Genomic DNA, 23253 nt, shown 5'->3' on the forward strand with positions numbered 1-23253 from the left:
ACCAGAGTTTACCTGTGGTGTTTCTCACCTTTACCCCCATTAGACCAGAGTTTACCTGTGGTGCTTCTCACCTTTACCCTCATTAGACCAGTTTACCTGTGGTGTTTCTCACCTTTACCCTCATTAGACCAGAGTTTACCTGTGGTGTTTCTCACCTTTACCCCCATTAGACCAGTTTACCTGTGGTGTTTCTCACCTTTACCCCCATTAGACCAGAGTTTACCTGTGGTGTTTCTCACCTTTACCCCCATTAGACCAGAGTTAACCTGTGGCGTCTGGTATAAAACATTTAGGATTATTGATTGATAGGTTTTTAAAAGCACAGATAGTAAGAGAAGTACAAAATCGTGTTGTTTTTTGCAACATTGCGATTTCCGTGCTCTCTGGTTCTTTGTGTAAAACTAAGATATTATAATTTAATAATAGTATGTAATAGGGTTAGGGTTGTAATAATGCTGTTTGTGCGTGCGTGTGCGTGCGTGCGTGCGTGCGTGCGTGCGTGCGTGCGTGTGTGTGTGTGTGTGTGTGTAGGAGTACATCGGGGCCTGTGTGGTGCTGGTGGCAGCAGTCACCTCCATCAGCAAAGCTCTGTACAGCAATCTGTCTGCAGGTCTGGTGGGCCTGGGACTCACCTACGCCCTCATGGTGGGTGGGGGTGTGTGTCTCTCTTCCCTTGTATGTGTGTGTGTTTTCGTGCATCTGTATATATCTTTGTTAGTAGTGTATAGTTCTGTTTCTGTGTGTGTGTGTTTGTTGTTGTTATTGCTCTGATCTATGTGTGTCTGACTTTGTGGGTAGATATGTGCGTGTGTGTATCTGTGTTTGCCTCCATGTTTGTTGTGTTGTCTGTATCTATAAGAGTGCATACTTTTCCCCCCCCCCAGGTGTCCAACTACATGAACTGGATGGTGCGGAACCTGGCGGACATGGAGGTTCAGCTGGGCTCGGTCAACAGGATCAACGCCCTCCTGCAGACGGACCCCGAGAACTACGAGGGGCTGCTGGGTGAGTCCCGCCCCCTCTTTATGAATAACCTACTCTCATTGGGCTGAGTCAGTCAGGCCGCCTCCTCTTTATATATAACCTCCTTGTCAAGGGTAGATGTGTTGGAGCGACTTGAACTAGATGAAAAAAACACTCAGGAGCAGACGAGGAGTGATGGATAGGATGGAATCTTTTATTTATCCCAATTTAAGGCCCTTAAGGCGATAAAAAAATAGAACAAAAATTAACAAAAAAACAAAAACATCTAAAAAAAATCTATATATATACAAAAGGTTGACTCAGCATATCAAATAGGCTTGGGAGTCACAAAAAAAAACATAAGTCAAAATTTCAGGAAACCGGACCTTTAAACAAGTCCCACACAGGAGAGCAATAAACAGGCATAAGTCCTCTCTCTATCAGCTTCCCCGAACCACTGTTGAACGTCGGCCTAAGTAGGCCTAACCCCCACTGCTAATTGGTGCATACCAATTTTCCCGTTGCGTCAGGGGTGTTTACCAGAGCAGTTACACAACAGCTTTAAAACAACTTCCGTTCTATCCTCAACTAGCGAGCAACAATTAACCTTATAAACTGTGCAGCATTGCTATATTTTGGCATAGCCAAAATGTAAAAAGACAGCAATAAAATAAAAATAATAACTCGGGGTCACTTCCGGTTTACCCGGAAGATTTCACGTAGATATAAACCCTGGTGACGCGGTGCTCCAACCCTCATATAAACATAAGACGAGTGGTTATTACGACAAAACAGGTGACGTTAATGGTAAATGGAAACAAGCAGAAAGAAACAGAAAGTTGTAATGATGGTACTTGCAAGATTGTATTAAACTGTCGTAGTGCATATGATAAATGACATGTTTGATGAATGATTTTAAAACAGTATGAAGGTAACGGAATACATAAACAAACAAGACAAACCCACACTCAGTCTCCTGTATGTAGCGCATCGCAACGATGCGCCCCGTCACACTCCTCTCATTGGGCTGAGTGAGTCAGGCCGCCTCCTCTTTATATATAACCTCCTCTCATTGGGCTGAGTCAGTCAGGCTGCCTCCTCTTTATATATAACCAGTTATTATAATCCTTGTCTTAACGGTACAAATGCCAGACTGTTCGGTGATAATCTTTGTAAAGGTTGGATTTGATGATGATCTAACCTTTGGCTCACTAAGGCCACCAGAGTGAACTTCCATTTTTGCTTCAATGGAAGTTAACTCTTGCATTTATATAAGCCTTTTTACATCCAATTTGCTCTGGGATTGTCAAAACAACCATACCTTTGGCGGCTATGACCGTAGGTAGAATGGGTTTTATGTAATGCTGTCTCTCTGCTATTGGGAAGTAATGGCAGTCAGTTGAATGTTTCTTTTGTTACATCTATTGTTGGTTCACCTGCTTTGCTGTTTGTTATTCCAGCTCTTTGCACTTGAAGGTTCTAAAAACAATTTACCTGAACAAAGCGCATTCAAAGAATATAAATCGTTCTTGTCACTTAAGGAAAGAAAGAAAATACTTTTCTTGCTTATTGTATTGTTATAGAACGTTATGTAATAACGTTCTATGTGTTCTCCATGTCCATCTCACCCTGTCTCTCTCTCTCTGTCTCTCGCTGTCGCTCCATCTCTCTCTTTCTCTCTCTGTCTCTCGATGTCTTTCGCTGTCGCTCTCTCTCTTTCTCTCTCTGTCCTCGATGTCTCTCTCTCTCCCTGTCTCTCTCTGTCTCTCTCTCTTTCTCTCTCTGACTCTCTGTGTCTCTCTCCCTGTCTCTCTCTCTCTCTCTCTGTCTCTCGGTGTCTCTCTCCCTGTCTCCAGCTGCGTCCCAGGTCCCGGATGGCTGGCCCCAGCAGGGAGAGATCCAGATCCAGAACCTGAGCGTGCGCTACGACGCCACACTCAAACCCGTCCTGAAGAACGTCAACGCACACATCCGCCCTGGCGAGAAGGTACCAGGACATGTCGGCATAACAGAGTAACTGTGTACTCCTGATGGGCTCGTGGATCGGTCCATTGTTAACCATGTTGGTATAACAGAGTAACTCTGTACTCCTGATGGGCTCGGTGGATCGGTCCATTGTTTACCATGTCGGTATAACAGAGTAACTGTGTTCCCCTGATGGGCTCGGTGGATCAGTCCATTGTTAGGCATGTCGGTATAACAGAGTACCTGTGTACCCCTGATGGGCTGGGTGGATCGGTCCATTGTTCACCATGTCGGTATAACAGAGTAACTGTGTACCCCTGATGGGCTCGGTGGATCGGTCCATTGTTCACCATGTCGGTATATAAGAGTAACTGTGTACCCCTGATGGGCTCGGTGGATCGGTCCATTGTTCACCATGTCGGTATAACAGAGTACCTGTACCCCTGATGGGCTCGGTGGATCGGTCCATTGTTCACCATGTCGGTATAACAGAGTACCTGTGTACCCCTGATGGGCTGGGTGGATCGGTCCATTGTTAACCATGTCGGTATAACAGAGTACCTGTGTACCCCTGATGGGCTGGGTGGATCGGTCCATTGTTCACCATGTCGGTATAACAGAGTACCTGTGTACCCCTGATGGGCTGGGTGGATCGGTCCATTGTTCACCATGTCGGTATAACAGAGTAACTGTACCCCTGATGGGCTGGGTGGATCGGTCCATTGTTCACCATGTCGGTATAACAGAGTACCTGTGTACCCCTGATGGGCTGGGTGGATCGGTCCATTGTTAACCATGTTGGTATAACAGAGTAACTGTGTACTCCTGATGGGCTCGTGGATCGGTCCATTGTTAACCATGTCGGTATAACAGAGTACCTGTACCCCTGATGGGCTGGGTGGATCGGTCCATTGTTCACCATGTCGGTATAACAGAGTAACTGTGTACCCCTGATGGGCTGGGTGGATCGGTCCATTGTTCACCATGTCGGTATAACAGAGTACCTGTGTACCCCTGGTGGGTGTGTTAACCAGGCCTTGTGTTTACCCAGGTGGGGATTTGTGGACGGACAGGAAGCGGCAAATCCTCCTTCTCCCTCGCTTTCTTCCGTATGGTTGACATGTTTGAAGGTACGGCTTGGTGTGTGTGTCTGCGCACGCGCGTGTGTCAGTTATTTGTTCGTGTAGGTGTGTGTGTGTGTGTGTGTGCACGTGATGCAAATTTGGAAAACATCGATGCGTCCCCCGTGTGTGAATGAGCGGCGCTGTCCCCCACCCACAGGGCGGATCCTGATCGATGACATCGACATCGCCCAGCTGCCTCTGCAGACGCTGCGCTCACGCTTCTCCATCATCCTGCAGGACCCCTTCCTGTTCAGAGGGTCCATCCGGTACCACACACACACACACCCTCCCCTGACCCACCAGTCCTCCCCCCCGACACACACACACACACACACACACACACACCCTCCCCTGACCCACCAGTCCTCCCCCCCGACACACACACACACACACACACACACACACCCTCCCCTGACCCACCAGTCCTCCCCCCCGACACACACACACACACACACACACACACACCCTCCCCTGACCCACCAGTCCTCCCCCCCCCGACACACACACACACACACACCCTCCCCTGACCCACCAGTCCTCCCCCCCCCGACACACACACACACACACACCCTCCCCTGACCCACCAGTCCTCCCCCCCCGACACACACACACACACACACACACACACACCCTCCCCTGACCCACCAGTCCTCCCCCCCCCGACACACACACACACACACACACACACACCCTCCCCTGACCCACCAGTCCTCCCCCCCCCGACACACACACACACACACACACACACCCTCCCCTGACCCACCAGTCCTCCCCCCCCCGACACACACACACACACACACACACACACACACACCCTCCCCTGACCCACCAGTCCTCCCCCCCCCGACACACACACACACACACACACACACACACACACACACACACACACACACACCTCCCCTGACCCACCAGTCCTCCCCCCCCCGACACACACACACACACACACACACACACACACACCCTCCCCTGACCCACCAGTCCTCTCCCCCCCGACACACACACACACACACACACACACACACCCTCCCCTGACCCACCAGTCCTCTCCCCCCCGACACACACCTCCCCAAAATAGGAACAAAGACCCACAGGCTGAATGCCTGGAGACAGGCCGGGACAACACTGATCAGTACTTGTCGCTCTGCCCTGATAAAGAGCGTGTTCTACAGAGTAGCTGGCGCTGGAATCCTCCTCCCAGTTATCACGGTTCTTGTCCGACGGCTTTGGCAGCGGCTCAGTCCACTGGCCAGCAGTGTGCCTCTTCAGACTGATCTGAACAGGGTAGGGAGAGTTGAGGGCAGGGAGATAACATCCCCTGTGGGCCGCTATCTGTTGGATATCTTTTAGATGGGAGAAGCTGTGGTTGTTCATTGGTGGTGTTGACATGCTAGACACCCCCCATGTAATGGATCTATATAGGTCTCCCATTTTGTTATTTACTTTTGTTCTAGTACTATTCTTTCTATTTTGTTCGTCTTATTTGACACACTTTGTTCCTTGCATTATATGTATGAAAAAGTAATTTAATAATTGATACATTGTATGTTTGCAATGCCTTTGTTTGTGTGTGTGTGTGTGTGTGTGTGTGTGTGTGTGTGTGTGTGTGTGTGTGTGTGTGTGTGTGTGTGTGTGCAGCTTCAACCTGGATCCTGAGCTGAAGGCTACAGATGAGATGTTGTGGGAAGCTCTGGAAATAGCCCAGCTGAAACCTGTTGTCAAATGCTTACCCGGAGGCCTGGGTGAGAGGAAATGCACACCAACACCAACACGCACCCCACCCCACACACACACACACACACACACACACACGTGATTCTACACACATTTCAGTTGGACACATGAACTGGGCACTAAAGGACGGGTTAGTGTACGGCAGAACTAGCAGCTCCTTTTTAAGATTTCACTCAAGTAATTTTGAACGCACAATACTCGAATGGAAATTAACCATATATATATTATATTAATGATTCTATATTCATAGACAAATAGGGGGAACTAATATAAGCATAATAATATTACAATTGCTAAAAAAAATAGTGTAAAGGGACACGCAGACTAGATGGATATTATGCTAGAGCACCGAATAGCAGATGGTGTTATCAGGTTTAAATACACAATCAAAATATAATCAACTGTTAGTCAACGATTGTCGTTAAGCAACCACAATCTGCCTCTTTGTAGCGCCATTGCCTGGTTGAGCACTAACACATTAATTCACATCATACTGTACGATGGAAAAAAACATATCCTCCCAAAAAAAAAAAACTATACTAAAGCTATCTGTAAAAGAACGCAACACACTTTAAATGGGCCATGCGGTACCGAACCATCACAGACGATATACAACCACTCTGCTTGGTTTCGATGGTACTTTAAGGAAGGGCTGTGAGGAAGGGGAATGTGCTGTGTGGAGGTCATTGGATCTGCCTCTGCTCTGCCCCCCCCGCTACATCATTAAACTACACAGCCTCACCGCAGCCGTGCACAACGAAGGACGTGCTATCTGCAGCGCTCGGTCTTAGCTGAGCTAATTCTGGTTCTGCTCTCGAGGAGACCGACCCCATGCTGTTCTGAGGGGCGGGGGGGGGGGGAACCTAGAGGGACCTGCAGACTGCAGTACCATTAATCACAGGCTACTGTCTGAGGGGAGTGTGTGCATGTTAATCCACCTTGACCATTGATCACTCTGGTGATTGTGGCCTTGTGTTCTCCTGCCTTCGCTCTCTCTCTCCCTGGATGGCTGACATGTATGGGAGGCTTCAGGGAGTGGGCCTTTAGTTATCTTCATTCTACTGTGGCATTTTACTGTGTCTGGTGACTGGGAATAAGCCAATTCTAAATATAGTCCCTGTCAGGTGAAGGCTGAGAACAAATACGGCATACTATCAATAGTGGAGCAACTACAAATATAAAAGTTCCCCCGGGTCGGGTTTCCAGATCGCAGGCAGTAGGATTACAGTTAATTGTGCCCCTGAGACCACCAGTACCCATCACAGGGTACTTGATGCTACCTGTCCCTCATACCCACTGGACATCAGGGACAGGTGAAGGTGGGGTGTAGGTTGGGTGACATCACATGACCCCTGCTGTCTCCTCTCCAGACGCCATGGTAACGGAGGGAGGAGAGAACTTCAGCCAGGGCCAGAGGCAACTGTTCTGCCTGGCCAGGGCCTTTGTCAGGAAGAGCAGCATCCTCATCATGGACGAGGCCACCGCCTCCATCGACATGGCAACAGTGAGAAAGAGGCCCCATTGTTATACAACCGTTTATAACCTATCACTATGCTACTATATGACAGTAGAATCTACTACTACTCTGTTATACCATCTAAAACTATACTATCTACTGCTATACTGTTTTATACTATCTACTATTATACTACGCTACAATATGCTATGTACTATTATACTATGTTATACTATCTACGACTACACTATACTACTACTATACTATGTAATACTATCTTCTACTATACTATGCTGCTATACTACGCTATAATATAGCAGGCTCAGTTCATTATACAACCCGATAATATACTTTGATTATAGACGCCAATTATATTTTATACATATGAAAGATATATATTTATGAAATTCTAACTGTTGCTGAAAAAGTAGGCTACTTAAAGGGGTCTGACAAAGTTGGAGAATAATTTACGTTAAAACAGAAAAATAAAATAAAGTAATGAAGAAGGGGGGGATTTCCCCTCCAGTGTATAAGAAAAGATATGGAGAACCCTAGCTACTTCTTATGCTAATCCTTATACAGGCTCAATTCCTCATGCATGAATTTGTGTGTTCACACACACACACATTTTGCTTCTATTTTTCTCACTCTGTCACAGTTGAACACACACATGCATGCGCACACCACTTAAGTGACACGCACACGGTCTAAATGGCCTGTCACACAGCGCTGTAGCCGGGATGAGCCAGCGCTGCAGGCAGTAGAGCAGAGCCTTCAACAGTGAGGCGGCAGCTCTAATGGAGGCTTTACTTTCTTCCTCTCATTGGGCTTCACAATAAAAGTCTTCCTCAGCTTCTCAAGGGAGCCTGTCAGGAGCCAGCGCCCTCTAAAACAATGTGATGCTATATTTTTAATGAACCTATGACAATTTGGTGAGTTGCCAATTCCTTTTATATTTCTGTAGGACGATTGCGTACAACTCTAGGATAACTAAAGAGTAAAACAGATGCAATGGGGGATGGTGTCTGGGGATAACGGAGAGTAGAGGGTGATAGTATGACCGTGTCCCTTTGCACTTCCTGCAGGAGAGCATTCTTCAGAAGGTGGTGATGACAGCCTTCGCTGACCGGACAGTGGTCACTATAGCAGTGAGTATACATGACTGTCACCGTTTCACTGCTTCTGGGTATACCCCACAGACGGGCCTCTTCTCTGTCCCTCAGCAGCTCTGCTCTTTCCTCTGCTCTGCGTTATCAGTTAGAGAATAAGCCGGTGCACGATTTCAAGATCATCTCAGATCAACTGAATCCCAGGCCAACCTGGTTTCTGATTGGCTGCAATCGGTGGATTGATGATGCTTGTTAGGTTTTCCCATCCAACATTCCCCTAGCATGAGATAGGTCTGCATTTCACATCCTCTAAAGAAGCCATTTGTGCTCCGTTTTCTGTGCTATTTTGACTTTGATGTTAGAACACAGCATCGCAGAAATCCCTTGAGGGGTTTTGTGCATGTTACAACACTGAATCATGTGCACCTATGTGCGTCGTTGCTTTCCATGGAACAACGTCTGACCCAGTTCTCTTTGGCAAACCGCTGTTGACGGCGGCTGAACAGCGAGCGCTCTACTTATGTCTCTGAACCCTGAGCCATGTCCCTCGCTAAGCGCTCGTTCTGGTGCGGTTGTGCGTTGCAGCATCGCGTGCACACCATCCTGAACGCCGACCTGGTGATTGTGATGAAGCGCGGGATCATCCTGGAGTACGACCGGCCCCACGCGCTCCTGGAGAAGGAGGACAGCGTCTTCGCCTCCTTCGTACGAGCCGACAAGTAGCGGGCCGGCGGAGTTCGTACGGAGAAGACCGACAGCGACACAGGACGGACAACGTTCAAAGTGCAATTGTTACCATGGATTATATATTTCGTTTAATTTTTTTTTATCATGTATTATATTTGTACATAAAATATTAATTCTTTGTTAATAAAATAAGCTAAATTATCACTTCAACATGTGTTTGTCTTTGCTGTGGATGGGTTTGGTCTTTTTGTTTTAAGTGTTGCTTTTTGACCGGACTTCTGCCTTGCCTGTCACGATGGGAAAATGAAAGGTGGCAATCGATGGAAACAAATTAACTTCAGGCACTAAGTAAATATCCAGTTAGTCTGGATATGGAGGTGGTGGGGCAGGGGTAAAGTGACTGAAGTGTTGGATAGGATTTACTGCACACGTTGCTACACAATGTATTTTGTTGTACACATTGGAACTGCTCCCCGAGTTATTCTGAGCCACACCTGGGTCTGCTAAAATCGTCTAGACACGACCCTGCAATAACTGTTAGGGACATTTTTTTCAAATATCCTGACGATAGGATCTCCTGATTCTCCCCCTGGTAGATCTATAAAGAAATAGAAATTAAATCGAAACAAAATTCTTGTTTTGTTTTAACACTCCGGACAGTACGCAGATTGAGCATTGCTTGTGACCTGCAGGGAAGGCATTCGACTGGGACACATGGTGTGTTCTTGATGCATCGTAGAGCCGCAGTAAGGGAGGGGGGCCGCTCTCACTCCGACACCACACACCGCTTCATGTCCCCCTCTCGGGTTCTACAGGCTAATCGAAATGCCTGACTAAGCAGGGGGAGGGAGGGGGCGTAGTTTTTTTTAAAAGTACCCTCTCACCCAAAGGTACAACGCGGCCGCGCACTTTTTCTTTAGCATCACATCCTTTACTGTGAATTCAGGTATGGATATATCCACGTTGGTTATTATTTATTAAATAATCTCTTCGGAAACGGCGCGACTTTCCGGTGATATACAATGGACCCGGGCCGGGGTGTTGGGATGAGTGACAGGGACAACTGTCATACCGAGTGAGGGGTCTTCCCGTGGGACCAGCCGACTAACGCCTGATCTGGGGGGCTGAGGGTGAGGCGTGAGGGGGCGCGCATAGCTCCAAACATTGAGGGTGACCGACCGACTCCTCTCCCTGCCGTCGATCGACTGCGATTCAGTTTCTTCAAAGCTGAAAAGGGAGCATAGTATGGGAGCGCTATGTTGTCCAGGAAAGGACTCCTTCCAGAGGACTATTTACTGACGCGCCTGTCCGAAGAAGTCCAGCAGCCCAGCAGCAAGTTCAAGGCGTCCCAGAGGAAGGCTCGGTTCGTCGCCAAGAACGGAACTTGTAATGTGGCCCACACGAACATCCGCGAGCAGGGCCGCTTCCTCCAAGACGTTTTCACCACCCTCGTGGATTTAAAATGGGTCCACACTCTGATCATCTTCACGATGTCGTACCTCTGCAGTTGGCTCCTTTTTGGGATGATCTGGTGGCTCATTGCCTTCGCGCACGGCGACTTGGATGACACAGGGGACGAGTTTATCCCATGCGTAACGGGCATCCAGTCGTTCTCCTCGGCATTCCTCCTCTCCATAGAAATCCAAGTCACCATCGGATTTGGTGGTCGGATGGTCACAGAAGAATGCGTGTCCGCCATTATTATTCTCATCGTCCAAAACATCGTCGGGCTGGTGATCAACGCCATCATGCTGGGCTGCATCTTCATGAAAACTGCGCAGGCCAATCGGCGCGCCGAGACCCTGATTTTCAGTAAACACGCGGTCATCTCCATCCGAAACAGCAAGCTGTGCTTCATGGTCCGCATCGGGGACCTGAGGAAAAGCATGATCATCAGCGCCACCGTGCGCATGCAGGTGGTCAAGAAGACGAGCACGAGTGAGGGCGAGGTGGTGCCTCTGGACCAGATCGACATCCACTTGGACAACCCAATCGGCACGAACGGCCTCTTTCTGGTGTCACCGCTCATCATATGCCACGTGATCGAGAAAGAGAGTCCTCTATACCAGGTGTCGGCGTCGGATCTGCAGCACGACGACATCGAGGTGATCGTGGTGCTCGAGGGAGTGGTGGAGACGACGGGCATCACCACGCAGGCGCGGACGTCGTACGTGTCGGAGGAGATCCTGTGGGGGCAGCGTTTCGTGCCCACAGTCTCCGAGGAAGAGGGCATGTACGCGGTAGACTACTCCAAATTTGGCCACACCGTGCGGGTGCCGACGCCGTGCTGCAGCGCAAAGACCTTCGACGAGACTGGAGGCATCGCGCATTTTAAGACGAAGGAGGGCGCCACCTCGAGGGCGGCGGTGAGAAAGCGGAAGCTTCTTGGCGCAGTACACAAACAGCAGAGCTTCATCATCAGTTAGCAACAGCTACATTTAAAGGTGACATATTATACCTCCAGGTGTGAGTGTGATTGGCCGTTACACACCGTTTTGAAAATCGGCCTCTTCTGACATCACAAGTGGGCGTGTCCACCTAGATGTGTGCTGGATAGATCAGTCTACCAGCCTGCCCAGTGGACCGTAGCAAACGTTTCCTTTCCGTTTCTGCACTTGTGATGTCAGAAGAGTCAGATTTTCAAAACGGCTTGTAACGATAATCACACTCACACCTGGTGGTATACCAGGTTCACCTTTAAAGGTGTTAGGTCAATTTTTCTATACATTGGAATTTTAATTTCAAGAAAGACTGAATTGTACCTTGTTCTTCTGTACTTATTAAAGAATACACGAAGCATGCAAACGAATAGCACAAGATGATCCAAATATAACTACTACAAAGCCCATTGGCTTGATGCTGAATTAAAACAGGACTTTCTCTTTCTGCATGGCATTATTACCCTGCATAGAATGCTGTGGACTATGAGATGCGGCAGATTCTGATCGAAAATTCGACAATGTGTATGTTGAAAGGAATGCGTATCAAAGTGTAAACATAACTGCCTCAAATAAAGTCTAATATATATAAAAATGCCATCAACTTGGATCTTTGCTGCTATTTGGATAAACAACCAAAAAGGGAACAGGACACACACACACACACACACATATACACACACACACACACACACACACACACGAGAGAGAAACAACCACAGACCGACACACGTTTGGCATTTCTGTATTTTATTAGATTATAATCTGCAGAGTTTAAAATATTTAATTGCTTTTAACTTAGTTAATAATTAAAATACATAAAAATAAAAGCCAGAACTGAGGAACCCTGCAAACAAAAACAAAAAAATAAATAAACTAAAAAGGAGAATCATCCAATCAGAGGAGCTGCTGGCCACGCCGTGTACAGTGAAGTCCAAGCAGAATGTGCATTTTCTATACATGTGTAACGACGGCGACGCGGTCACGACCGTCCACACCATCACCTTCTATGAAGTCGGCTCATTTCCTTTTGTTTTCTGATGAAAAAACGAAAAAAAAAATAAAAAATCCATCTTAAAAGAAAACCAAAACAAAAAGGAGGTTACCGTTTTGCGTTGGCGTTAAGGAGGAACCGTGAGGACGATGTCATTTCCTGGGACTTCAGTGATACAGAAACAGCAGAGTAGACCGGAGGAGCAGCAGCACCCAGCCCCCACCCACCCACCCACCCTCCGCCGGGGCCTGCGGACATTGCAGAATGTCCTTGTCCTTGAGCTATGGGGACTGGGGGTTTAGGGGACCCCCCTCCCACACCCCCATGTGTGGAGCTCTGGCCCCACCGGGGGGGCCGGCGACAGCCCCCCTGGAACAGGGTCGGAGCGGTGCAGTCTTCCTGGTAGTGAGCGGCTCTCTGGTGAGATTACGTCTTCTATCGTACAATCTTTAGCTTTTCCTTTCTCTCTCCCTGTTCCAGCCGCACTGCCACTCTATGTATATGCTACCCTACGCGGGTAGGGTCACTAGGACAGGTCAGCTCGTAGGGATGCACCTGGTAAATATGTCACTGTAGTTATACATCATGGACATCTGTAAATATGGAGAACGGGGGCGGTTTGGTGTTACGTGAGGCCGAGGGGACAACGTGAGGGCGAGAGAGCATCGTAATGAATGAAAGAAACAGGGCAGAGAGAGAGAGAGAGAGAGAGAGAGAGAGAGAGAGAGAGAGAGAGAGACAGAGACAGAGAGAGAGACACAGAGAGAGAGAGAGAGAGAGAGAGAGACGCCTCCCTCCGGCAGCAGTGACATAATCTCTCAAGTCCTGAGTAGGAAGCGCTTTCAACAACACAAACAGTGATTGGCTAGTATCTCCCCCCCCCCCCCCCCCCCCCCACATTAGGCAGTAATGTGGCTCCCTACTGGTCAGCACGGTGCCCTTCTACGTCCATTCTGACTAGCGCCACTAGAGGGCAGTGGGTTAACAGATGGTTTCCCCCTCACATGACACATGAACGCTGTACAAAGCAAAGCAGAGGGCCCGCTCGTAGGGGGGGCCCTCACCGACCCACCGGCCCTGACACGGGTCAACAAACAAAAAGGAAAAGGAGAAAGAAAATAAAAAGGAGAACTGAATAAAACTCCAACATAAACAAGAAAATAATAAAACGCACATCGTTTCTGTTCCTAGTTAAAGTGTGGAGAAGACGGGGGGGTATTTTTTGCCCCCTGGGGGAGGAACGCTCGCGCCATTTCCTGCTGGCGCGACTAACACCCCCCCCCCCCCCCCCCCCCCCCCCCAGGACAAGAAACCGCCTCCCCCCTCTGTGGTCCGGCTGCTGGGTGGATGTCAGAGCAAAACATGGGGGGGGGGGGGGGGGGGGAGGGCTCCAGGAGCCAGGCCTCTCCTCTCTCTCTCTCTCTCTCTCTACCTCTCTCTTCCTCTCTCTCTCTCTCTTCCTCTCTCTCTCTTCCTCTCTACCTCTCTCTCTCTCTCTCTCTCTCTCTCTCTCTTCCTCTCTGCTATCTGTTCTTCTCCCCACCCCGTGGAAGCGGGGAGGGGTAGGGTGTGTGTGTGTGTGTGTGTGTGTGTGTGTGTGTGTGTTGGGGGGGGGGGGGGATGGTAAGTCCCGCCTCCAGGCCTGCTCATCTCTCCGTCACGTGGTTTTGTGAGGAAGGGGAGGAGGTGGTGGCACAGGGGAGGGCAGGTGGAGCGGGGGCGCAGATGACCTCGGACAGGTCGTCCATGATGCAGGTCTCCTTGGGGTCCACCAGGTTGAATTCCCGGACGAAAACGATGAAATGTGCGTACAGAGTGTTCAGGTGTCCCTGCAGGTCCAGCGCCACTGTCTCTTTGAAGTGGGCCCAGTACAGGTGGGCCAGCACGTGGAACAGGTACCGGCAGATCTTCTTCACCAGCGACTCGAACGAGTTGGGGAACTCCTTGCCTGCAGGGAAAGGTTCAGACGGACTCGTTAAGGCTCCTGGGCTTAGCGGCACGCTCCAAGTACTGTCCTCCAAACAGGAATGAATGAATGAATGAATGAATGAATGAATGAAGGCCTTTTATTGTCACTATACGTAGTAAAATGAGATTGAAAGCCTCTCCTTCCCAGTGCATACACATGTAGAATATAAAAATACAAATCTAATAACGTACAAAAAGTAATAAATGGGGGGCGGGGGGTAAAGTTCATGAGGTCAGTGCATGTGTGAGTTAAGGGTGGTAATGGCTTTTGGGAAGAAAACTGTTCTTGAATGGCTGCACCTCGCAGGATTCATGGTGTTACACGAGCCTAAAGACCATCGTCTGGTGGTCCACACTTCTAGGTGTAATTCTCCACGGGGCCAGCAGAGGGCAGTGCTGCACCATTGGCTTCGCTTAAAGTGTGAGAGGGTGTGTGGGGGAACAGGCTGCAGAGGGGCCTACAGACCCGAGGCAGACACTAGGGCTGCTCGATTATGGAAAAAAAAAATCATAATCACGATTATTTTAGTCAATATTGAAATCACGATTCAAACTTTTTTTTTGAGTTTGAAAACATGATGTATTTTTGAGCATGTCTCTATCAAAAAAAACTTTGTAACTGAGAACTTAGGAATTTCGCCTTAAAATAGTACACAAAATGGTCCAAAAGAAAATGTTCAAAGCTAAAATAATGTACAGATATGTATCCAGCTGTTTTGAAAAAAGAAAAAAAGAAGAAAAAAATCGAAAACTTGATTATGTTAATTTTGTGATCGTTTGACGCTAAAATCGAAATGACTTTCGATTCATCGGCCAGTCCTAGCAGACACTCACCGTATTTTGTGGGAAAGATCTCCTCGTCTGTGACCAGTTTCTGACAAAGACTCATGACGAAGTCGACGTACTGCGGGGCAGTGCACTTGGTCTTTTTCCCCCTCTCGTCGTACCAGTAGTATGTCCTGAGGACAGGGGGGGTAGGGTCAGCGTTCACCACCAGAGACAACACTCAGGCGCTCTATTGGTCATGGGTCGACACCAGGGCCGTAGGAATGAGTTTAACATCGGGGGGGGACACGTATCGGAAACCTGACGGATCCGTTAATGGTTTGAAATACAGAAATATGTCATAAATTAACTACACTGGAAAAAATTCACAAATATATTTTATTCTACTAAAAAGATACATTTGTAAATGTAAAGGAAAACACATTTTGAATGGCAGTAATGAACTGATAAATATCAAATCAATTCTTTAATTGCACGCTCAATCATCCAGCTTTTTAGAATAAGAAGCGGTGACAAGACGCTGTGTTGCACTTTCAAAATAAAATAAAATATTTTTCTCCCCCTGGTATAATTTTTAGGTAGGACAAATGCGCCTGTCTCCAATATTGGAGGGGACACGTCCCCCCCGGTTCCTACGCCCTTGATAGACACACAGGATGTACAGTGAAACGAACGCGGCAGCCTTGACAGGATTTAGAAAAAACAAGAGCAGGAACAGAATTTAAAATAAAAAGGATCAAAGAAGAACAATCACTATAAACACTATTGAATATTATATTGAATATTGAATGTGAATAAAAACTTAAATTGTGTTATGATACACACACACCTCCCTGAATAAGACGATCCATTCATTTGTTTGAACCTGTCTCTCGTCGTTATTTCCGTAATCTGAGTTTCCGCTATTGCCTCATACTGGGAGAACCTGTGTGACGCGAAAACCTTCTGATTGGCAGGACCGTCACTAGGAGGAAGTAGGCTCCCTCTAGAGGTGGGCGGGACCGTCCCTAGCAGGAAGTAGGCTCCCTCTAGAGGTGGGCGGGACCATCCCTAGCAGGAAGTAGGCTCCCTCTAGAGGTTGGCTTGACCTCTCGGAGTGAAAGGTCATAGGAGGGGAGCACGTCCATGCGTCCTTCCAGAAAAACACATTCCTCTTGGTTTGGTGTTGATAACCATGATATCCAGACTAATAATGATCAGATTGCATCCCAACATATGCTGGGTAATTAGGTGTGTCAGCAGAAAGGCCAGGCCTCAGGACACAGTTGGACCATTCCCCTCCAACCAGCCAGCTCCTGTCATAAGCAGTGGCCCGACGCCATCGTATATTGGTATTCCAGTGGACTTGCGACCTCATAGCTCCGGACCTTTCATTTCCACCGTAGCGGGACACTCGGACATGCGGGCTACTAGAGAGATTCTCCTCTTGGTCAAACATTTCCGGACAGGGCGACCCGGTTATAAGGACCTTGTAACCGAGGAGAGAGCTAGGAGGTTGAATGTTAGACTAGCCACATGCTAATCTCACTGACAAAATGGGGAGGGGGAGGAAGACTGGCAGGGATTAGTACACAAATGATACTCCATTTGGGCTTGGATTCCTCTGGCAATAGAGCAGAAGAAAGAGGAGCAGAAATATCATACCAGAGCAAGAGGAGACAACTCTCAAATAGGTCTGAAAGAGTTGGATCCTTCTCACAGCGAGCGCAATCAACTACTAAAATGTTTGGGATACACACAACGCAAAACACAGCCGGATTGCGGCTGATAATCACAGACTGTGCCTGTAAACAGACAATGTAAATCAGCCGATTATCTGTGGCGAAACAACGTAGCTCGGCCAATGAGAGGCCTATGCGGCCGCGGTGTCCCGGCTGACGGAGAACAGAGGTGTTGGCTGGGATGTCTCTGTCGGGGCAGACGGTTTGTTCGCCATGTGGGCCATGGGAGGTGGTGGGGGCGGGCAGACATGACAAATCCTGAGGAATGTTGAGCGTGCCCGGTTCTGACTCCGCGGAGCAGCGACGGCTGACCACAGGCACAGCGTTGGGAACCTGGCAGGACAATGCTCAAACGGGATTAGAGCCCTGCTTTAACCAAGCTACCCTCCGCTCTTAAAACCACAACAAGAACCCACTAAACCGCTGACGTGGACCTAAGGTCATACGGACAACGCCGCTATACAAGAGAGAGAAAGACACACAGACACACACAAATGAGTCTAAATAACTACCAAATGGTTCCGTTGCCTCAGAGCTCATGGAAACATTTTCTGCCTAAAATAGCGCTGGGCTTAGCCTGGGTCAGGGGCCAGCCACACTGTGTTCTCTGACACAGACAGGCCAGCAGGCGGACCCTGTGTGGAAACTCAAGGCCAGGCTAGAGCCTGGGCACTTCATCCTCTGTGGCTAGAATACCGTTTACCTCTAATAGGAAAGGCCGTAAAAGTATGAATTAAAAAGTCGTAGCTAGATAGATAGCCAGGGCTGATGCATACTCTGTTAAACAACTTTATATATTAAATATAAAGAGATGTTTATCTATCCATCTGTAGTTAATACACTACATAAAACACAGAAATGTAACAGCAAACATATTGTTGCCATTACTTCATCATATCCAGTATCATACAAGTCTATATGAAATATTCAGTGTCATGGCTCGTTTCAACTAATGGTTAACATTATCGCTACAATAAACACTTTTTTAGTACCCAAATAAATCTTTAGTACCATGCATCTGTACAAGAGTTCAGGAACCAGACCTAGGCGGCCAACCCCTAGAATAGCAAACCAAACCTGAAATGGGGAGGAATCTCAGACACTGTGGTTTGACTGCCAGAGGCAGGGTTTGTTCACTTCCCACGCTGTGCGAGTCGTGGTCACCGGAGGGGAGGCGGCTGAAACACGCTTGTCGTGTCTTATTTGTCCTTGTCAACGGAGCCATCACTGACATTTTTCGGAAACGTCTTGTTGTGAGTTCTCTGTCGTCACGACGTGCTCGTGGGGGTCGTGGGAACACCCTCCAACACATTTTGAACAATGTGCCGAAAGTGTGAGAATGTATGCGTTTAGAATGTAAATACATGCAGGTCTATGTGAATAGAATGTGTGCGTGTTGTGTATGTTTGTGCATTGAATGAATGTATGAATGTTGTTGGTTCGTTTGTTCATAACAATACATTACGGTTTCTCTTTCATTTGTTTTAAGGATGTTAAATGTGTGTTAATGCGTTATGCATTTATGTTTGCATGAAATGTGGGTATATGAATACATTTAGCATAAGTTTAGTGTGTTACCACTTGCGGTGGCTGATCTGGCTTCTCTTGATTTTGTATGAAGGGTGGGGGGGGGGAGCCACACCCAGACAGAGTAAACTAGCTGTATAAATACTTCCATTCTGCCGCCGCCCTTCTGTGAACATGCAGTGAATAGGGCCCCGTGTTCCAAGTGTCTAGCGGCTCTTCTCTACTGTAGCTCTACGCCCGGGGGTCGACCCGCAGGGGAGGACCGAGACCGACCTAAAGGTGAACAGTGCGGTGGTCTCTCAGGCCATGGCGTTTGACATCCACCCCCGGGCAGAAAGGGGTGCTTCCCCACGTCTGGGGACACACAGGCAGGAAGCCCAAATGTATGTCTTCATGGCGGGCTGCGCTTCGATCCAGGGCTTTGCCTGCACTGCTCATCGTTTTATTTAGGGTGATCGGTTGATGATATGAACGGTACAGACGACCTAGGATTGAGAGGCGCATGGGCGCTGCCTCGTCCCGACTGGAGTTCAACACACTCCTCTGCGGCCCCATTAAAAGGCGCGGCTCCCATTAACATGGCTTCCCCAGGCGGGGCGCGGCACCGAACATGAAGAACACGGTAGGGGAGGACTCACGTGTTGCAGGCGGTCATGGCCTGACAGGTGTCCCCCGTGCAGAACTCTGAGATGGTGCTGTACTGCAGGTTGATAAGGTTGAAGAATGTCGTCGCTGGGGGAAGAAGCACAACACAGTGGGTCCCCCTGGATGCACGCATCAGACAGCCTAATGAAAGAGGTACAATATCGCGCAAGTGTGGAGGCAGTGGGTGGCTTTCAGGTGCGCTCTGGGTCTGAGTGGGTTCCAGCTGAGCCTCAGTGGGAGGACGGACGTGGCCCAGGCGGCCACAGGGCCCTGGCAAGGGCCCCAGACATTATTTAAACAAAGGACAACCAGTATGTGGTCCTGTCTGCTCCGCGCTAGCTAGGGCCCTCGGCCCTCCTTTGTTTAAATAATGGGTGGCAGTGGAGGATGGCACACGGCCAGGTCTCCGAGCGGGGCTGGGGGTCAAAGTCCGACCGTATGGGGGCGCCGGTGTGAGCGCTCTCATTGGTCGACCCAATTTCGAGTTCTAATTAAGAAACGCTGCTTTAAAAAATGTTGGGTTCTTCGGGAAAAACAACACAACAAATGTGGTGGTTTGTGCAAAGATTCTGCCAAAGTTCCCCCCTAGCACTGGCTCTATTCAAAAGCATGCAAAGATAAATAAACATTATGTTAACAAGTTTGGCCTTCTGTTTGGCATTAAGGTTGCCATCTAGAATGTAAAAATAAGATAAAATGCTAAAAAATAAATTCCATGGCAACAAAATAGGTTGAGATGATACAAGTCAAAATCAAACCATAAAGAACATGAACCCACGTCTCAACAAGAATACCAATATGAAATTATTATATCATAGTATAAATGATATGGTTAAACAAATGGGTAAGCTGCTCATGAAGGACTGACCTCAATAACCAAAGAGGAAATCGTTTATCACTGCCAAATGTCCAACCCCAAGAGGGGGGATAGTGTGTTAATGACACTAATGGCCCATCTCTCAAAGCGTGTCTTATCAGATCCCATCGTGTGACAAACACACGAGGCTCGCGTTAACCTCACACTAGGAAACATGAATAACAGGAATAGGGCGGTAGCCACAATCTTAGCACGCATTCACTGGTAATTCAGTCAGCCTGTCTCTCAAACAGGTATTTCTGAAAGCACATGTTATGGAAAACTTATGGAAAATGACTTTCCACCCACACATACTTTTTCAGTTCGGGGGAAGTGTTTGTGTGAAGTGCCTTTGTCTGAATTACAATAAATCAAATCAAGAAATCTTGTAAAGGGCCGCATTTTAAGTCAAAGTATTATTCAGACCTAAACAAGCTGGTTTATGTTCTTGGTTTAAGCCAGAGCTAAATTTGTCATGCAACGCTTTATAATCAAAATTAAAGGAGATATTTTCCTGTACCATGCCCTGTAAAACCTTCAGAATCACAGCATGCTTAGACACAACACAGCTAAGGCCTAAAAGAGTTTACAAAACAGAGAAGGACTCCAGAGCAGATGCTTGCCATCGATAACGAGGATTTAACACGGCGTTGGGTGAACATCATTATATAACCACAGATGGCTTCTTGAAGTATGCAGGATTTGTGGGAGCATGTCTAGGCCTGTGTGTATCTGGGCCGACCTGGACCCTGTTAAACCCTTGGCTTCCTCTAGACAGCTCTGATACCAGGAGAACATCGTATACCGTTGACGAGCTCATACCAAAATGGAGGAACCTTAAAGAAATAGAAGAGAACAAACCAGAGTCATAATAATGTGTGAATGACGCTGAAAACGCATCAACGCCAATTTGTGATCGACGCACGTTTCTTTAGTTCTTGTTTTAGCCCTGGGCTCCAGTAATTGAGCGGCTCCATTCAACACCTACAGATTTCCTAAGCTCGTTGAGTCTTCTACCGAAGAGGAGGTTATGTTGCTTTGTTGAAGCTTCCATCTGGGGAAACCCCAGAGAGCTTCAAAAGTACCAAAATACTTAGAATTGGCAGACAACAAAACAGCCTTTTGTTCACATAAAGTCTACGGCATTTCCCAGCAGCACCCCACCATGCGTGAACACCTGGGAAAAGGCGTACAGGTTCTCCTCTGGAAGGCGCTCTGTCAGAGAAGGCCCACCAGACGGCCCACTGCCACTGTTCCTAAGGCTCCTGTGCGGAGCGGCTTTCTATTGATACACCTTGCGTTGGTTTGCCGTGCATTAAAGTTTAAATATTTAAACAATGGGCGGTTGATGTGGAGCCAACCCTCCCTCTCGACGACAGGAGAGAGGAAGTGGCTCTGTGATAAAACATGCGGTCTATTCTTGTTTATGAAACAAATGACCAACTTGTAATTATCAGAAGGGAAAGACTTTTGTGTCTTCCATCCGCTTGCCTTTGATTGTTCAATGAAGGAATGTTGATGAGGTCCTGTCAGGAGTAGAATCTGGCGTTGTTCTACTCTGATTCACATTGTACGTTGTTGTGATGTATACCATGGCATTATTTCATTTCTGCCATTATGTCAAGCATATGTCTGGGTAGGGAATGTCATATATATAACGTTTGACCAAGTGCGATCAATATAACGAAAGGTTTTATGTAAAGAAAAAATGTTAAATATTAAATATTTTGTTTCATCCTTTCTTTTTGCGTACAGAAAATATATAATTTACATTAATCAACACAATATTTCATATATTAATGAATAATATTGAAATAATGGTTAGTGGCAGCCCTAGTTGAAATACGACTTTAATTATTTAATTTGCTTATAATAAAGTGTAAATGCTATGCTCTTATCTGCCATTTGTTTACAAAATGATATCGTAGACACACACACACACACACACACACACTGACTTACTGTTGCTGGCTAGCCATTCGTTGAGGTCTATCTCCCTGGGCAGCACAACCAGCTCCTTGACGTCGAAGTCCAGCACGCGGATCTTCGTGAACTCTGGCTCTAGGTACTGCTTCTTCTCCTCCGCCGGGGGCTTCTTCCCATTGGGCTTCGTCTTCGACTTCCTGTAGGAAAGGAAAGGAAAAGGCGGGTTAAAAAATGGCAGAACCCTTTTCGATTGGCTGCAAGGGCAACGAAAAGGAAAATCTCCTGTGTGGTCACAACGGCAAGAGAAGGACCTCTGTTGGCATTAAACATATTCTCACGCTAGAAATCATGTCAAACAGCGAAACATACGTTACAGACCACTATATTCAAGTCACGCCAGTGTGAGGTCAGCCATGCCAGGTGGCAAGCCAAGCAGTTTGCAGATCTGTTCCTAATGTAGGACTGTGGTTAACAGACACAAACCCTCACACTGCTATACATAGGCAGCTTGTGTGGGGTAAAACTGCAGCGTCATGCCCTGGAGAGTGATAGGCCCAAGGGCTGTGTCTGAAGAACACAGCCCAGTGGTCACGCACTATGACCTCTGACCCGTAGTTAGGCAGCTCAACCACCCCCACCCACCCCAGTGTCTTGGACTTCCACTGCTACTTTCACCATGGGGATGTCATATCACACCCCACTTACACTTCCAGGGCCCTAACCTCAGCAACCTTGCCTCCCCCAACACCACACGCCCTGTCGGCCACTGACTCCATAGTGATACAGATTGCTGCAGATGAAAGGCTCTGGCGTTTCTGGCCCATGCGAGTTTTAGGGGGTCTATGTCTCTCTCCCTTGGCTGTTGCTAAGAGGACCCTCTTTCTAACACCCGGTGTGGCACAAGTGATGATGTCACTTCCAGGCAGCATCGATGTCCTTGAGTCGGCTAGCTCGTTTTAGAAGTGTGGGAAGGTGTTGTAGACTCAATGAATTCATTGAGCTTTTAATCTCCCACAAATACATAAAGATGTTCAGCAACCAGAATCACAGACGATGTAAGGTCTGTGAGGGAGACAGCGAGCGAGAGAGATATATAGCAAGCACAAGAGAGTGGGAGGCAGAGAATGCATAAGCCAAGAAGATATCCATGGGAACTCATAAACAAGCAGCAAACATGACAGGGCCCCCGTCAAGGCCTTACGAGCCAGACTACCGTCTGTTTTACTAGCAGTATATGAAGCTTGCGCCGCCCTCCCTAGTAGAAACAGATGGAGAAAGCCCTCATATGTGCTGCAGAGCTTTCGATGCAGACCTCCATGTTCATCTCACAATCACCCAGTGACTCAAACTATCG

At 47.8% G+C, this 23253-nt stretch overlaps 3 protein-coding genes across 7 annotated transcripts in view; 2 read left to right on the top strand and 1 right to left on the bottom strand.

Annotated features, from left to right (window-relative positions):
- Positions 1-9074, top strand: part of abcc8 (ATP-binding cassette, sub-family C (CFTR/MRP), member 8) — a gene marked incomplete at both ends in the record, with an annotated part of 49929 nt that extends 40855 nt beyond the window's left edge. The window contains 9 exons of the mRNA XM_079742760.1: positions 532-645; positions 885-1005; positions 2820-2950; positions 3980-4058; positions 4210-4318; positions 5691-5794; positions 7157-7290; positions 8328-8390; positions 8937-9074. Coding sequence (XP_079598886.1) covers positions 532-645; positions 885-1005; positions 2820-2950; positions 3980-4058; positions 4210-4318; positions 5691-5794; positions 7157-7290; positions 8328-8390; positions 8937-9074 — 993 coding nt within the window. The remainder of the gene's footprint in view (positions 1-531; positions 646-884; positions 1006-2819; positions 2951-3979; positions 4059-4209; positions 4319-5690; positions 5795-7156; positions 7291-8327; positions 8391-8936) is intronic.
- A 1220-nt stretch (positions 9075-10294) lies between these two features.
- On the top strand, positions 10295-11464 carry kcnj11 (potassium inwardly rectifying channel subfamily J member 11; the record flags this gene model as incomplete). The annotated part of the gene is made up of 1 exon (XM_079743853.1): positions 10295-11464. One exon carries the CDS (start codon positions 10295-10297, stop codon positions 11462-11464), a length of 1170 nt encoding a protein of 389 aa, XP_079599979.1.
- Positions 11465-13840: 2376 nt separating this feature from the next.
- The window catches only part of mob2a (MOB kinase activator 2a), a 48278-nt gene continuing 38865 nt past the window's right edge, over positions 13841-23253 (bottom strand). For all 5 annotated transcript variants that reach the window (XM_079743830.1, XM_079743828.1, XM_079743827.1 and 2 more), the window contains exons 2-5: positions 21936-22096; positions 19111-19204; positions 15273-15397; positions 13841-14418 (exon numbers count right to left, since the gene is read on the bottom strand). In XM_079743830.1, the coding sequence (XP_079599956.1) occupies positions 14117-14418; positions 15273-15397; positions 19111-19204; positions 21936-22096 (682 nt within the window). In that variant the 3' untranslated portion in view covers positions 13841-14116. The remainder of the gene's footprint in view (positions 14419-15272; positions 15398-19110; positions 19205-21935; positions 22097-23253) is intronic.

The sequence above is a fragment of the Pollachius pollachius genome (assembly GCF_949987615.1).
Source record: "Pollachius pollachius genome assembly, chromosome: 9".
Classification (NCBI taxonomy): domain Eukaryota; kingdom Metazoa; phylum Chordata; class Actinopteri; order Gadiformes; family Gadidae; genus Pollachius; species Pollachius pollachius.